The 17,386-nt window shown below is 38.1% G+C and overlaps 1 protein-coding gene and 1 pseudogene across 1 annotated transcript in view; one reads left to right on the top strand and one right to left on the bottom strand.

The window, feature by feature from the left end:
* The window catches only part of PRTG (protogenin), a 123,976-nt gene that overhangs the window by 66,076 nt on the left and 40,514 nt on the right, over positions 1 to 17,386 (top strand). The window contains exons 10-11 of the mRNA XM_024567288.3: positions 361 to 666; positions 1,459 to 1,647. Coding sequence (XP_024423056.2) covers positions 361 to 666; positions 1,459 to 1,647 — 495 coding nt within the window. The remainder of the gene's footprint in view (positions 1 to 360; positions 667 to 1,458; positions 1,648 to 17,386) is intronic.
* LOC112311592 (RNA transcription, translation and transport factor protein pseudogene) lies at positions 4,006 to 4,607 on the bottom strand (annotated as a pseudogene).

Here is a 17,386-nt window from a genome sequence, read left to right as displayed (position 1 = left end):
CTATCTGCCAAACTATAACCCTTCTGTCCTAAGCTTCCCAGCTCTTGTATAACTCTCTCTTTCCTGTTCTTAAGGCATTTTGGTGGAATTGAGAACTATTCTCCTATTTTACGAGTATTAAGTAATCTCATATTCATCCCAAACAACATTGATGACAGTCTTGCTTTTTCCAGTTCCCTGTGATTGGTCCTTTCACTGCCTGCCCATGATTTGTACCCTGAAAACCTCTTCTAGGGCTGAAGGCATCTTTTCTTTATTATGTTATGTATTACTATTAAGAAAATTCAGTCAATATTGGTTTGCTGATTGACAATTTCGATTTTAAATATTTATAAGCAACCTGTTTTCTTATATGACCAGTTCCTCTGAGACCTCCTGAAATTAGTTTGACAAGTCGCAGTCCCACTGATATCCTCATCTCCTGGCTGCCAATCCCAGCCAAATATCGGAGGGGCCAAGTGGTGCTCTATCGTCTGTCCTTCCGCCTAAGCACTGAGAACTCCATCCAAGTTCTGGAGCTCCCAGGGAACACACATGAGTATCTTTTGAAAGGCCTGACACCTGATAGTGTCTACCTGGTGCGGATTACTGCTGCCACCAGAGTGGGGCTGGGAGAGTCATCAGTATGGACTTCACATAGAACACCCAAAGCTACAAGCGTACAAGGTAAATTTCTAAAGATGATTGAGGAAGAATAATACTGTATTTATACTTTAGATTTTTCTTATCTAAGTTATGTTTATATTTTTAAATTTTGTTTTATGAGTAAAAGTATCCAATAGATCATGCACTTAATAGGAAAAAAATTTAAACTTTTTATTGAATAGTCCTTTTTGCATCAAACTCACTAGTAAGTAAAACTCCTGGTTGTAATATTTGTTTGCTTAGCAAATCTTCCATGGCAAGATCAGTTCAGTTCAAATCAAACTGAATTATCAAAAGATATATATATATACACATACATGTATATGTATACATACATACATACATATAAAAAATATGAGAGGGAGAGGCCTAATTAATATTATTGCTATATATTTTTTAAAACATCAGTTTAATAGAAAGACCATAAGACTAAGAAGTTTTGACCTTCCTCTTTTACTAGTGCAGAATGTAACCTGACTGGTTTTGTTGTTACTGTTAGTTGATTTAATAATAATGCCTGTTCTGTCTCTCAGAGAGGAATGTTGGATGGTCAAAATTAGAAAGTACTTATTGTCTCTTAAAAATACACAAATATAGACATTATTTTGTTCTTATATGCCTTAGTCTTTTAGGTAGTATTTTATAAATTTCTGTCTCAAACTTAAATATCACTGTGAAATTGAAAGTTGAAGTATAATTGTTGGATTTGAATTTTTTTGCAATGGTTGGCTTGAGATCTGAGATCTCTGCTTTCCTGTGTTTTCATGTGACTTACGGGTTTTTTATACATATATTTCTGGTGAATTTTTCTAGCCCCTAAGTCTCCAGAGTTACATTTGGAGCCTCTGAACTGTACCACCATTTCTGTGAGATGGCAGCAGGATGCTGAGGACACAGCAGACATCCAGGGCTATAAGCTGTACTACAAAGAGGAAGGGCAGCAGGAGAATGGACCCATCCTCTTAGACACCAGTGACCTTCTCCACACGCTCAGTGGTTTAGGTGAGTGAGTCTGTGCTACGCTGTTTCTTTTTTCCTTCCTCTCTAACCAAGTGGGAGAAAAGTTACTGGATGTAAGCCAGTAGAACTGATAAATGGTAAAAAGAAAAAAGAATTGACTTTACTACATCACTGTGTGTATCCTGCTGCTTAAGTCAGTGACTGGTCTTTGACTCACCATTGTGAGTGAACTGGTAAAACGTTAGATGTTAGAAAACTGTGGTATCTTCCTATCTTTCCCCCACCTCTGGGCACCTGCTTTTCTTTCCAAAGTTCACTTTCTAGTAGAGTGAGATCATGATCAGTTATTGTGGGTATGTGGTGGATGTGGAATATGAATGTAAAAGAGGAATATTACCTAAGGATCAGAGAATACACAATAATTAATTTTAACTTAGAAATTGCCTGAGAGTGCTCTATGTAGGTATTATTTTACATGTATAAAAATATATGTAAATTTTACACAAAATCATACTCTTACATATGACCTATATGACTGTAAATGTTTATTTTATGTAGCTCTAACCCAGAACCACTAGAGAAGATGCACTAACTTTGTGATTGCACTCAGCAGAGTTCTGAAAGACACTTTTATTCCGTGTTCATCTTATTTTTGCTGGGTAAAATAATTTCATGATATATAGCATGTTTAGTATAAAGTAATGTACATTCTATAATAAATACATGAGTTATAAACATTCATACTTAAGATACAAAATGCACACTTAGCTGTTTGTTGCAGCTCTAATTGTGATCAACAAATTCCCACTAAATTGTTACAGCACCTTTTCCACATGTTTGACTTCACAGTGTGGGCTAGCTTTCCCTGTCACAGACTGCCCTTTGGTGTGCAGGAAGGAAGAGGCATGGTGGTCCCAAAATGGGCTGTCCATTTCCTTCCCTGAAACACAGGCCTCACGGTACCTCACAGTAGCACAGTCTGTGAGAGCAGCATTAGATGTGATTCCTTGCTCGGTAAGAAGCAGTGGGGGGAATCATTTCAGATGCAGGGAATTGGAACCTCATCCTCAGGCTCTTTGCAACAGTTTTCCAGATGGCATTTTGCTTATAATCCTATTGTGTCCTATTTTAATTTAATCTGCTCTTGGTTAAATAAGTTTTGCTATTGATGTCTGTCACACAGCTTTATAAATGACAAGAAATTATATATGCTCCAGGGTGACGACTGATACTGAAATGATGTTGTCTAACCTACTGTCACCAAAGTTAGCTACATGTATTTCTAGCCTTGGCTGCTCGGTGTGTTCTCCCTTTGCATATGCATATAATTTAGTCAAGAAGAATGTACTCAGTATCAAGTAAGAAACAGGATTTGGGACAATTGTTCATGAAAAATCGTATGTCAAACTTACTGTTAAGGAAATGTAAATATGTTGAAGATACAAAAATCAGCTTCATAGAGCACTCTTCTTGAATATACAGGTAGTTTATTCTAAACAAGTGAATAATTTATTAGAAAAAACAAAATAATGCTCTGCTTGTGGCAAGATTAAAAAGCAGTTAAAACTTTGGCGATGAAGAACAATTCTTTAAAATTTAAAACTTCTCTATAGGTGCACATATATAAAGAAGACAACCCATTGATCTCCTGTACCCACTTCCTGAACTTTAAAGAAAAATCAATGATAGTAAATCTCTATGACATAGTTAATTTCTGGGATTCTTCACTTGAAAATGTAACATTTGATTTTGAAACACTTACTGTAACCCAAAGCAGGCCTGGCTGCCTCCCACTACAAAAGCCAATACTGGAGAGTCAGGTGCTGATGTAAAGGAAAGTGTTTTATTTGCAGATGCCGGCCATCTGGAAGAGGGAGGACTCATGTCTCAAAGCCCATCTCTTGGAAGATGGGGGACTCACGTCACAAAGCCTATTTCTACCTCTTGTTGGAGGCAGAGGTGTTTTATAAGGAGGGAGAGGGGAACAGAGCAGAGAGATCAAGGGAGAGGGTTGCAAAGTTCTCTGTGTGCAGACTGGCACAGTCCATTCCGAATAAGGCAGGTGATGACCCGGTGTACATCATCCTAGATTAGTCATCCTGTCTTCATATCATCCCAGCTTCACATTGTCCTGGCTCCACAGCTGAAAGTCAGCAAATCTGCTGGAGCTGAGATGCTTGAAGTTTGGGGTCTGTATCTTTTTAACTAGTTTCAAACATTCTTATACAAACATGCTTTTTATCTATAAGCCACATAGTCAGACTTAGCACTGACAGAAACAATGTCAAAGAATGGTAGGAGTGGGTTACAGTTCCCACCATTACAATTTTCCACTGTTAAAATACCAGGGCGTACATGGTTCCCAGTTGTGCTAAGTGAGAGGATGAAATCCTAAAATGTTTATCTTCCAACCTTCTGCAGACTGTGATCTGTCTTTGGATCAGCAGCAATTGCCTGAACATCTACTATGACTTCATTACATTTTGTCTGTGGCTCTCTGAGCTTTTCTGTATGCAACAATCACAGAATTTGAGCAACTTCATTAAGAACTACATCTCCTTTGTCAAAACCAAGAATACACTTGTCTAAAGCAACAGTCAATGTACCTCATTTGTTTGATTTGCTTTAGTGACTGCATTCTGTGTCAGATGTTTCTAGACCAAAATGTGAATTATCTTAAGCATTACCAGGTAATCATCGTGATGCTGAATCTGAAGATTAGCCAAAGCCATTACAGCAGCCTTCAAATTGGGATTGTTTACATCCAAATTGAACACTGGCGCTCTGCATTTTTAGCTGCGCTGACAGCATTTTTTGTATTATCAGGTACTGAGTCCTTGTATTTTTTAGCATTGTTTCCATATTCAAGTCTAACAGCTAAATCAAGAAGCCAGCCAATGACTTCTTGCTGGATATTGAATCTTGAAAGGACAGCTAACATCTGACAGACACTGCAGCTGAAGCCACCAGGGCTGTGGTAGTCGAAGTCCGTCGGTTTGCATCAGAACATGATCCTTGCATCTTGCTCTGGTCCCCTAGGGTTTGGCTGGGAGAGGAGAGGTGAGGATGATCTTTGTTGAAATTTTGAAAAAATCTCTAAATAGTAGCTTTCCATACTGTAAACCTTAATTTCCTTGTATGTTTTAAAATTAAATCACATATATACTACCTATATTGTAATATCTTTTGTGTTGTAAAATCCTTTATGTATGCCATTTTGGGGTAGTTCAGCTTAAAATCTTTTTATAATGTATAAACTAGGAAATGGGTTTACTAGTCAGTATACCTGTGTATTAAAATAGCTCCGTATTTCCTGACTGTGGAATTAGACTGAATGGTTGGACTCACTGCAGTGCAGGATAACAGGACTCCGTCCCAGCTATAGGGCTTTCTTGTTGGACACTAGGTTCCGCACCCCAGGAGTTGCAGAAGTCATGGCTAGAATGGCTGACTAGGGGGATGCAGTTGTGTGGATTCGAGCACCGGACAGCTGTTCACTAGACCACCTTCAGGATGCCTTTTAATCTTGTGAGCCCTAGGGCCTACTCTTGCCTCTCTAGAAAGTCACTGTTAGGGCTTAGTCAAGCTTAGAGCAAGCGAGTGGGTCTAACTCAACTAAGCAGGCAAGTGTTAACAGCTCTCACTCCTTTCCTTCTTTCTTTTGGCTATTACGAGGGCAGTGTGTTCTGTAAACTGGACAACTGACCATCTGTGACGAGTTTTAGTGAGAGCATCTGGCAGTAGCTGCCTGTTTAACAGAGAGTGATGTGTCTAGAGGGCAGTAGGTTAAAGGAACCCTATCTGTGTCTTGCATGGTGAATACTTGCTTTTACTGAGTTTTTGCACATTAAAGATACTCTAACTGGAACTAGATTTACTAAGTGGGCTTGGAAATGAAATTTTAATGCTTCTGTTTGCTGATTCGATGTCAATTTGAGTAGCAAACTGATGTCTGAAAATTTCATTTTCATACTAATCCCCTTTCTGATGCCCTAATACACATTCTTTTGTTTCCACTTTTGGTAATTAAATTTTCAGTAAAACTGTATGTTAGTGGAACACATTCTTATTGTTAATACATACAGTTCTTTGTTTCTAAAAGAAAGAAATGAATACATTTATATTTTTCACTTTATGTAACAAGGATTTTTTTTATTTTTGTAAGGCACTGTAGTACCAGATAAAAAGGATGACCTCTGTTTAAAACAAGAAGGATTAAACCAAAATAAATTAAGTAGACTGACTTGTTCACTTTTCTCCAAAATTTCTGATTAACAAAATTTAATTACACTTAATAAGGAAAGTTATTTTAGAACATTTTACTCTAAACCCTCAAACCCTGAGATATAGAATGTTTTTGTTTTTAAAGATTCTCATATCTTTACTAGTATAATATAAATATTGGCAGAGCAATGGAAGTATTTTGATATTGCTAGTTTATTCTAGTTTAATGATTTAAAAATATACAATTTGATTTTAATTAGAAGTGGTTTACGTTTGGGGAATTGGGAAAAAGCATTAAGCTTGTGATTTAATGTTTCTGTGATTTGTTTTAAATGGTGGTTTGAAATTTTCTTTAAGATTTATCTTTGTAGTGATTATTTTCACTTAGTTTTTTTTTTTTTCTTGGCACTTTCAATGCTTGGCCCAGTTTTAAGAACAATTTTTTAAATGGTTGTTTTCATCACTATAAACAGAAAACAAAATTAATCACACACTTGTTGTCCCTTGTAATAGACTAACTGAAACAATTTGTTCCTCTTTTTCTTTGTTTATTTCAGAAATTGGCTTTAAATCCTGAAGGTAGAGTACTAATTTCAAAGGGATTATTTTCATAAGCTGACTGTCAGAAACTTCTTAATTGTTCAGTACTTATATAATAGAATGAAAAGGGAGGGATTATTTAGATGGTACTGTTGTTAGTTTAGCCTTTAGGACAGTGATACTAATCTTTGGCTTCTATTTTGCCAAAGAACATGTGCTATTAAAGTTCACAGCAAGCATGATTAGTGAGCGTGAGATTTAGCACCAATTATAAAGACCCAAAATATTTGAAATCGTTAGAATGTTTGTAACTAACTCGCATACCTTCAAAATTCACAGATTTCTTTTCTTTTTTTTTTCTTTTTTTTTGAGAAATTCAAAGTTGGAACTTCCAGTTTGTGCAGGGAGCAGAAGTAAAAAACAAAAACAAAAAAACCGTTCCTGGTTAATAATGTAACTTTAGAGACTCTCTGCCAGTTTGTATGGAAGCATGATAAAATTAAGTCAGATTTATGGGTGTTATCTTTTACCATAGTAGAATAGGATTTGGTCATGTGGTTACATATCTCAAGAAAGAAAGTCAAGAACTATAGATGAACCAAACTGATATAGGTGGAGGGAGTTGTAATCTCTTCTTCAGTCAAGGCAGAACATATTTTGTGACATAAAAGAGACTAGTTTTATTGGAGAGGGTTTGTTGTGGACCACACTAAAACAGTGATTTTGTTTTGAGGAGAATTAGAATCACTTGTTATGAAATATGGAAGTCACATATTAAGGTAAGTCACACACAGTCTTTTCAGAGACTGTGTTCCCTCATTTCTCTTATACAAGGAAGCCTTCAGTAACACTCAGAAGATCTATAGGTAGAAATTCTTATATTGTGGGGTGTTTTTTTGCAATTTCCTGACTGCACCCCTTAAGATAGAGTAAAAATACACTATGTTTTATAACAAAGTCTTCCTATTTGTGAATACTTTCAGGTATACCTTTCCATACTTGACTTTCAGCTTATAAATTCACTTCAGATATACTAGTGCCTTAATATCAGCTGTCATCTCAAATATCATTATAGATGCCAGTATTAATTCTATTCTGTTCTTTTCTGTCTCTCCTATTCTAAAGTAACATATAATCTACATCATAAACATCATTAAGTTTTCTGTCCAGATTAGCTTTGATGTTATGAGGCAGCATTGGTTTCTGTGAGATCACTTTACATTTATTTGTTAACAGGTCACTTTTAGGATGGGTGTAAAAATTCCATTAATAGTATTGGTGTGGGAGAACCAAGATGGCGGCGTAGGTAGACGCACTGCGCCTCCATGCACAACCAGAACTGACAGAAAATCGAATGGCAAGGAAGTCCGACACCAAGGAAATAAAAAATAAACATTCATCCAGACCGGTAGGAGGGGCAGAGACGGGCACCGGGGAGGAGAGGACTCTCGTGGCTGTGGTGGGACAGAGACTGGCAGAGTGCAGTCCGACCACTAGCAGACCCTGTGGCCCCACATTCGTGCAGATAAACCGAGAGGGCCTGACTCAGAGTGGCGGAGAACGGGGCAGGCAGAGTGGCGGGTAGCACCCCACGGCCCCACATTCGCGCACGGATAAACTGGACAAACAGTGGGGATCGAAGCAGACCGCGCAGCCCAGGGCTCCAGCTCGGGGAAATAAAGCCTCAAACCTCTGATTGAAAACGCCTGTGGGGGTTGGGGCGGCAGGAGAGACTCCCAGCCTCACAGGAGAGGTCGTTGGAGAGACCCATGGGGGCCTAGAGTGTGCACAAGCCCACCCACTCGGGAACCAGCACCAGAGGGGCCCAGTTTGATTGTGGGTAGCGGGGTGAAAGATTGAAATCTGGAGGAGGGTGAAGCAGCGCCATTGCTCCCTCTCGGCCCCTCCCCCACATACAGCATCACAGCGCAGGGACCAGCCCTACCCCGCCCTGGTGAACACCTAAGGCTCCACCCCTTAAAGTAACAGATGCGCCAAGAAAAAAAAAAAAAGGCTCAAACGACAGAACACTTCAAAGCTCCAGAAAAAATACAACTAAACAACAAAGAGATAGCCAACCTATCGGATGCACAGTTCAAAACACTGGTTATCAAGATGCTCACAGAATTGGTTGAATCTATTCGAAAACCACATGAAAAAATGAAGCCTATGCTAAGAGAAACAAAGGAAAATGGACAGGGAACCAATAGTGATGCGAAGGAAACTGGGACTCAAATCAATGTTGTGGACCAGAAGGAAGAAAGAAACATCCAACCAGAAAAGAATGAAGAAACAAGAATTTGGAAAAATGAGGAGAGGCTCAGGAACCTCCAGGACATCTTGAAACGTTCCAACATCCGAATTATAGGGGTGCCAGAAGGAGAAGAGGAAGAACAAAAAATTGAAAACTTATTTGAACAAATAATGAAGGAGAACTTCCCTAATCTGGCAAAGGAAATAGACTTCCAGGAAGTCCAGGAAGCTCAAAGAGTCCCAAAGAAGCTGGACCCAAAGAGGAACACACAAAGGCACATCATAATTATTTATTACCCAAGATTAAACACAAGGACCTACATCCAAGATTACTGTATCCAGCAAAGCTATCATTTAGAATGGAAGGGAAGATAAAGTGCTTCTCAGATAAGGTCAAGTTAAAGAAGTTCATCATCACCAAGCCCTTATTATATGAAATGTTAAGGGGAGTTACCTAAGAAAAAGAAGATCAAAAATTGGAACAGTAAAAAATGACAGCAAACTCACAGTTTTTTTTTTAATTTTTATTGTTATTCAATTACAGTTGTATGCCTTTTCTCCCTATCCCTCCACCCCACCCCAGCTGAACCCACCTCCCTCCTGTTTTCCACTCCCGCTTGATTTTGTCCATGTGTCCTTTATAGTAGTTCCTGTAAACTCACAGTTATTAACCACCACACCTAAAACAAAAACAAGAGCAAACTAGGCAAACAACTAGAACAGGAACAGAACCATAGAGATAGAGATCACATGGAGAGTTGTCAATACGTGAGTGGGAGGGGGAGAGGGGGGGAAAGGTACAGAGAATAAGTAGCATAGATGATAGGTGGAAAATAGACAGGGGGAGGGTAAGAATAGTGTAGGAAATGTAGAAGCCAAAGGACTTATAAGTATGACCCATGGACATGAACTATAGGGGGGGAATTTGGGAGGGAGGGGGCGGGCAGGATGGAGTGAGGGGGGGGAAATGGGACAACTGTAATAGCATAATAAATATATTTTTAAAAATTAAAATAAAATAAAATAGTATTGGTGCTATTTACCACAGGCTAGATCTTTGTAACATATTTCACATTTTTGCCCATCTTTGATTCTTCCTGTGCTTTACCAGTTAATTTCCAGTTTTAGTAGAAATAGTTCTTTGAACAGTACCTGATTGCCCCCTCTTACTCTTTTCCTTTCAAATATTTACAAAATAAATTCATTTAACTGAAGTTAATATACTTCTTAGAGGAATAATTTTGGAAACAACTATGTAGGGCATAAAACTGACAAAGTGTGAGTACAAATTATAACAAAGAGAACTTTCTAAAACGTATTGTATTTTACTTCTCTATGAAATATCTTTTACCCTTTTTAACATTGTGTTTAATCTATTATTAAGCCAAACCATGTTGAAACTTCAACACAGTCTTGAGTGAATACTCAACTATTTTTTGTTAATTTATCAAAAATACAAAATTTTTTTTGACTACTTCATTCTGTGTAGTACCTGAAGATACCAAATATGATTGGTATTCAACTCAAACTTTAGAACCACAGGACTTGAAAAATCAAAAATCCTGTTAGTGAAAAAATGCTGTTACATTAAGACAATAAAAAAATTACCATTTGCCAGTTTTCAACCACCTCTATTTAAAGACAAAATGTTTGCAGATTGATAAAACTGTAAGAACTGTCCAAAAGTTAAAATGTATCATTTAGTTTTCCTTACATTCTTTTTCTTGATAAATATGTAAATTAGAATGTTAGGAGAATTAAGTGAAATCATGAACATAAAGGTTAGCACAGTGCCTGGCAAATTGCACTGTAAGTCCTCAGTAAAGGTTAGGTGTTGTAGCTGTTTTTTAAAATTGTCTTCCTCTCAGTGTGGAGCCTAAAAATCTGTATTTTAAAAAAAAAAACTTTTTCCATGTTACTTACCATGATCACTAAATTTGGAAACTAATGCTTCTTGAGCTATAATATGTATATGAACTACTGAGGGATCTTGTTAAAATGCAGGTTTTAATTCAGTAGGTCAAGGTGGGTCCTGAAATTTTTGCATTCTGCCCACTTTTGAGAATCATGAGTCCATAGCAAGGGTTACGCAAACTTTCCTATAATGGGCCAGATAGTAAATATTTTAGGTTTTGTGGGTTACATGAAGTGAATGTTTATGAGCCCACTAAATTCATGTTCAATGAAAGGTTATGTACTGTAACTTTTAATGTGACTGTACATAGAAAGCTCTTTGTCCACACACTGAGAAGGAGGCTGTGTACAAGCCATGAAGATAGCTCTCAACAGAAACAACCCTGTCAGACCTTGATGTTGGACCTCCCAGCCCTAGAACCTGCGAGAAATTAATTTCTGTTGTTGAAGCCATCCACTCAGTAGTATGTTGTTAGAGCAGCCCAAGTACACTAATGGGGTGGGCCATATGGTCTCTGCCACAGGTATTCAGCTCTGCTTCACAGCACAGAGGCAGCCGTAGAAAATATATAAATGCATGGGTATTGGATAAGTTCCAATAAACCTTTATTTATGGACATGGGAATTTGAGTTTCACATAATTTTGATGGGATACAAAACATTATTTCAAAAATTTTTCCTATGTAAAAATACAAAAGCCATCAGTTTGATCTCTGTTTCTGAGTCTGTTTTTGTTTTGTTTTCTTTGTTGGTTTTGTTTTGTTATATTCCACATATAAGTGTAACCATACAGTATTTGTCATTAGGTCTGACTTATTTCACTTAGTATAACACCCTGTAGGTCCATCTATATTGTCGCAAATTGCAAGATTTCATTCTTTATTCCTGAGTACTATTTCATTTTATATATGTGCATATATACACACATGTATACATACATACACATGTGTACACATACAGGGTGGGGCAAAAGTAGGTTTATAGTTGTGAGTACACAAAACAGTTTATTCTTGTATTATTATTATAGTATTTTCCATACAAACAGCTATGTATGTGTATGCATGTGTGTGTACATACACCATTTTTAGCTGGTGCTGACCCAAAGGTTGACCCAAAGTGGACCATATTACTTAAGTTTTCCAGTTCTAGATGTAGATTTTATTATTCTTGCTCTTCGGAGTGTGATCTCAGGATCAGCAGCATAATCTGGAAGTATATTGAAATGCTGAATTTCAGGCTTCCCTGTCTCCTCCCCAAAACTGAATCAGAACGTCCATTTTGCTAGGATTCCTAGATGATTAATACGTACATTAAAGTTTTGGAAACACTGGTCTATATTACTTAATAATATTTTCCCTAAATATCCAGCATTAATTCCTTCTAAGTTAATTACTTTTAGCTTTAGTTTGTTATTCATGTTGGAAATCTTCCAGAAAATTGCTTTTGGTGTCTTTTAGGTTCCTGTATTGCTGACTTTCTTATCAGGCCAGCTATAGTGCTTAATTATTGTTACTACTGAGGCTCTCTTTAGTTCTACTTCTATTGCACATTTTCTTGCTTATCTTGTTTCTAGTCATATTTTCCATAATTCTCAGCTTTCATATGGGAGGAAAAGGCCTTTCCTGGGTATCATCATTCAGTCAGTGTATTTCTTCCCCAAACATCCAGGAAGTAAATGAATCACAGGCTCTCAGGTATCATCTTCCAGTTTGGGCCCTTTGTCTCTGTATTTTGTTTGCCACTGAGTACTCATTTACAAATTGACTTCTTCATTCTCAGATATTTGTCAAGCTTACTATGTTTTAGTTCCTAAAATAGGACAGCCATATTCAATGTTGTCATGGTTATTGCATTTGGAGAAGTTATAACAGGAAAACGAGTAATTAAGCAATTAAAATAAGGTTTGATGAACTCTTGGCTAGTAGACATCAGATAGTTGTTAATTGCTCTTGGCAAGAGCATCTGACCTATTTCAGGGCTGGAATTGGGATGCCTTCCAGGAAGAGATCTAGTCATATTTTCCATTTATGTTGAGATCTGAAGGAACAATAGGATTAGCCAGCACAGTTGCAGGAGCAGATACAGGTTATATGGGGCCTAATCAAGTAAAATACTATACAATAAAAAGTCCACCCATTGTTAATATAACAAGAACGGTTTGCATGACATCAGTGTAACCTGGCAGCCAAGGAGAGTGAACTGAAATACACATGTGTGAACAATGACAACTTCACTGTACTGGTCAGTGGGGACAGTAGATGCTGTTGAATGAGCACGTGTACTCAATGTCACATTCAAAATGACTTGAGTGAGGAGAGCAACAAATCTGCATCAAATTTGTGTTAAGCCTGAACACTCCTCCCTGGAAACTATTTGGATGATTCAGAAAGCTTTTGGGGATGATGCAATGAGTGCAGTGCAAATAAAAGTGTGGTACAAATGCTTCAAAGATGGTCAAGACTGTTCAAAATGATCCACACTCTGGAAGTCCTGCAACAAGGAACACACCTGAGGATGTTGAACGTGTACAGCTGTACTTAACAAAGATCGGCAACTGACAATGCAAGAGCTAGAAGCTGATCTGGGGATTCCAAAAACTACTGTGTCTGAGATTTTGACGCGGGATCTTGGCATGAAACATGTTGTGGCAAAATTTGTTTGGCAGCTTCTGCTACCACAGCAGAAAGAACATTGTGCTGCAGTTGGTAATGACTTGATTCAAACTGCTACCAATGAACCAGGTTTCTTCAAGAATTGTGGGTCCACGGCTAGGATCCCAAAATGAAGACCCAATCATCCCAGTGGAAGTCACCTGGTTCTCCACACCTGAAGAAGGTGCAGCAAAATCTCAGCAAGATCAAGACCATGTTAACTGTGTTTTTTGTTTAGGAAGGTGTTGTCCCTCATGAATATGTCCCTCCAGGCCAAACAGTTGATAAGGAGTGCTACCTCGATATTCTTCGTTGGTTGAGAGATTGCTACAACCCATTGCACCTATAGGCAACTGGTGATTGGCAGTTTCATCATGACAGTGTGCTGACTCATGTATCACATCTTGTGCAGAGTTTTTTGGCAAAACATCAAATCACCCAGGTGACTGAACCGCCCCTACATCCCAGATTTTGGGCCCTATGGTTTTTGGCTTTTCCCAAAACTAAAATCACCTTCGAAAGGAAAGAAATTTCAGACTATTGATGAGATTCAGGAAAATACAATGGGGCAGCTTATGGAGATTCCTACAAAGGATTTTGAACAGTGGAAGAGATACCAGGAGAACTGTGTGAGGTTCCACGAAGTAGGTGCCTACTTTGAAGGGGACTGTGGTGTCATTGTCCTGTGTACAGTGTTTCTTGTATCTTGAATCTTATTCAGTAAATGTCCATGTTTTTCTTATTGCATGGCTATATACTTTCTGGACAGACCTCAAACACTGTAGGTGTAAGGTCTTGAAATTTAAGCTTCGTAGCCTCAGTAAATTTATCTCTACAAAGAGGGAATGGCAAAATTCACATGGGATGGCCAGGAGGTGAGGGGAACTGTGATCTGGAGGAATTAAAGTTACTGTGTATTATTGTGACCAGACTGAAGCCAGAGAGTCCACAAAAGGCCAGGTTATAAGCACCTGGTAAGTCTAGTCAAGGAATTTGGTCCTTATACTAAGTGCAGTGTGAAGCCATTAAATGATTTTAAGCAAGCAAGTGACCAGATTAAATGTTTGTTTCAGCATATAAAACATAATGTGGAGAAGTAAGGTGTGAAGAAGCATTGACCTGTTTCATCTCTGAAGGAGGAGGTTTTTGTAAACTTTCTTCACTTTACAGTTCAGAGCTGTGACGAAAGTCTATACTCCCAAATTTGCTGCAGTTCTGTACATGACAGTTTCCGTGTATACAAATAATAAATAGATATCCTTCAGAAAAGAATTTTTTAAATATATTTATTAATTATGCTATTATAGTTGTCCCATTCCCCCCCAACTCCACTCCATCCTGCCCACCCCCTCCCTCCCACATTCCCCCCCTATAGTTCATGTCCATGGGTCATGTATATAAGTTCTTTGGCTTCTACATTTCCTACACTATTCTTACCCTCCCCCTGTCTATTTTGTACCTACCATTTATGCTACTTATTCTCTGTACCTTTCCCCCCTCTCCCCCTCCCACTCTCCTTTTGACAACCCTCCATGTGATCTCCATTTCTGTGGTTCTGTTTCTGTTCTAGTTGTTTGCTTAGTTTTCTTTTGTTTTGGTTTTATGTGTGGTCGTTAATAACTGTGAGTTTGCTGTCATTTTTACTGTTCATATTTTTTATCTTCTTTTTCTTAGGTAACTCTCTTTAACATTTCATATAATAAGGGCTTGGTGATGGTGAACTTCTTTAACTTGACCTTATCTGAGAAGCACTTTATCTTCCCTTCCATTCTAAATGATAGCTTTGCTGGATACAGTAATCTTGGATGTAGGTCCTTGCGTTTAATCTTGGGTAATGTAATTATGATGTGCCTTGGTGTGTTCCTCCTTGGGTCCAGCTTCTTTGGGACTCTCTGAGCTTCCTGGACTTCCTGGAAGTCTGTTTCCTTTGCCAGATTAGGGAAGTTTCAGAAAAGAATTTATTCTGCCCTGACTAGGTAGCTCAGTTGGTCAGAGCTATGTCCCAATATGCCAAGGCTGTGGGTTGGATCCCTGGTCAGGGCACATACACAAAGCAACCAATGAATGCATAAATAAGTGGAAGAGCAAATCAGTTTCTCTCTCTCTTCTCCTCCTCTCTAAAAATCAATAAATAAAATTTTTTTTAAAAATTGTTCATGTCCATGAGTCCTTTTTCCTTTTAACTCGATCCCTCCATCCCCACCCCCCCCCCCTTAGCTGTCATCCTGCTCCCTACCTGTGAGTCTATCTCTGTTTTGCATGTTAGTTCAGTTTGTTCATTAGATTCCACATACAAGTAAAATTATTTGTATGTGGAACTAGCTTATTTCACTTAGCATAATGTTCTCCAGGTCTACCCATGCTGTTGCAAATGGTAAAAATTTCTTCTTTTTTGTGGCTGAGTAGTATTCCATTGTGAAAATGTCCCATAGTTGTTTTACCCACTCATCTACTGGTGGACACTTGGGCTGCTTAATTTAAAAAACATTGTGTATTGATTGAATGTACATACTCTGTACCAGGCCCTGTGTTGGGCACAAGGAACATAAACATGGGATGGCATGCCTACCTCCAGAATATTTAACTTATGCTCAGCACAGAGGACCTATCAAGCATTCATAGACAAAGTTGAGGTATAGTCAGAGTATTTTGGGAGCACAGAAGATAAATGATTAGTTTTATTGAATGATCAATAATAGTTTGCCTATTTAGAGAATGGAGGGAAATCATTCCAAACACAGGAGCTTAAAATGCACAGAAACAAAAAAATTAAAGAGGTAGAATTATTGGTGTGCTATGGGTTGCATAGTTAAGAGAGGTAGAGACTAAAACCGCGGAGTTAAATAAGCCCCATATATACCATAATACATTATTTGGTCTTTGTCCTATAATATAAGCAATGGGGAGCCATCAAAAGTTTTTAAGCAAGAAAGCGACATGGCTTACTTTAGAAAAACTACTGTCAGTGGTATCATAGAGGGTAGGCTTAGAGAGTGCAGTGAGTATGGACCAAATAGGGGCTGCTGAAAACAAGAAATCAGTAAGATGGTGTAATCTAAGACGATGAGAGTGTAAGCTAAGATGGTAGTTCATTGGAGATAAGGCAGATGTGAAGGTGTTTTAGGCTTAGAATAAGTAGGACTTGACTGATTATATATGAGCCTGATAGCAGGCCTACAGATACAGCAATTATACCTAAGGGGATCTATGAAAAGATCCTCAACATCATTAGCCATTAGAGAAATGCAAATTAAAAAATTGAAAATATAATAAGGTACCACTGCATACATATTAGAATGACTAAAAATGTTTAAATGCCAAAACCAAGTGCTGACAGGGATGCAGAGCACCTGGAACTTTTTTTTTTTTTTAAGAGATTATTTATTTTCAAAAGAAGGAAAGGGAGGGAGAAGGAGAGGGAGAGAAACATCGATATGGTGATTGCCTCTGGCACATCCCCAACTGGGAATCTGGTCTGCAGCCTAGGCATGTGCCCTGACCAGAAATCAAACCAGCAACCTTTTGGTTCTCAGGCTGGCACACCAGCAAGGGTGAGCACCTGGAACTCTTACACATGATTATAGGGATGTTAAGTGGTATAGCCACTCATACAAAGTTAAACATACCTGTGCCATGTGACCCAACAATCCCATTCTAGATGTTTATTCTAGAAAAATGAAGAGTTATGTTCACACAAAAACCTGTATACAATATATAACTCTATACATAATCCCCCAAAACTAGAAACAGCTTATGTCCTTCAATGGGTGAGTGGATAAGCAGACTGCAGTATATTCATACAATTGAAATACTTCTCACCAGTAAAAAGCGATGAACTAACTATATTGCTGCTTGCAACAAGTTTTGATGAATAGCAATGGCATTATGATGAATAAAAGAGGCCAGTCTCCAAAGGGTACATTTGTATGATTTCATTTATATGACATGCTCGAAAAGTCAAAACTGTGGGGATGGGGAACTGATCAGTGATTGCCATGGGTTGGAGCGGGGGCAGGCTTTTAACTACAAAGGAGCAGCATGGGGCAGTTTCTGGATGTGATAGAATTGTTCTGTAACCTGATAGTGGTTCCACAAATCTGTATATCTGTTAAGTAGAATTATGCACCAAAAAATTATGTAAATTTAGTGTATATAAATTTAAAACTTAAAATAGAAGACTGATGGTTTTGAGATTAGAT

This window comes from Desmodus rotundus, chromosome 7 (genome assembly GCF_022682495.2).
Source record: "Desmodus rotundus isolate HL8 chromosome 7, HLdesRot8A.1, whole genome shotgun sequence".
Classification (NCBI taxonomy): domain Eukaryota; kingdom Metazoa; phylum Chordata; class Mammalia; order Chiroptera; family Phyllostomidae; genus Desmodus; species Desmodus rotundus.
This window is presented reverse-complemented; position numbering and strand designations above follow the sequence as displayed.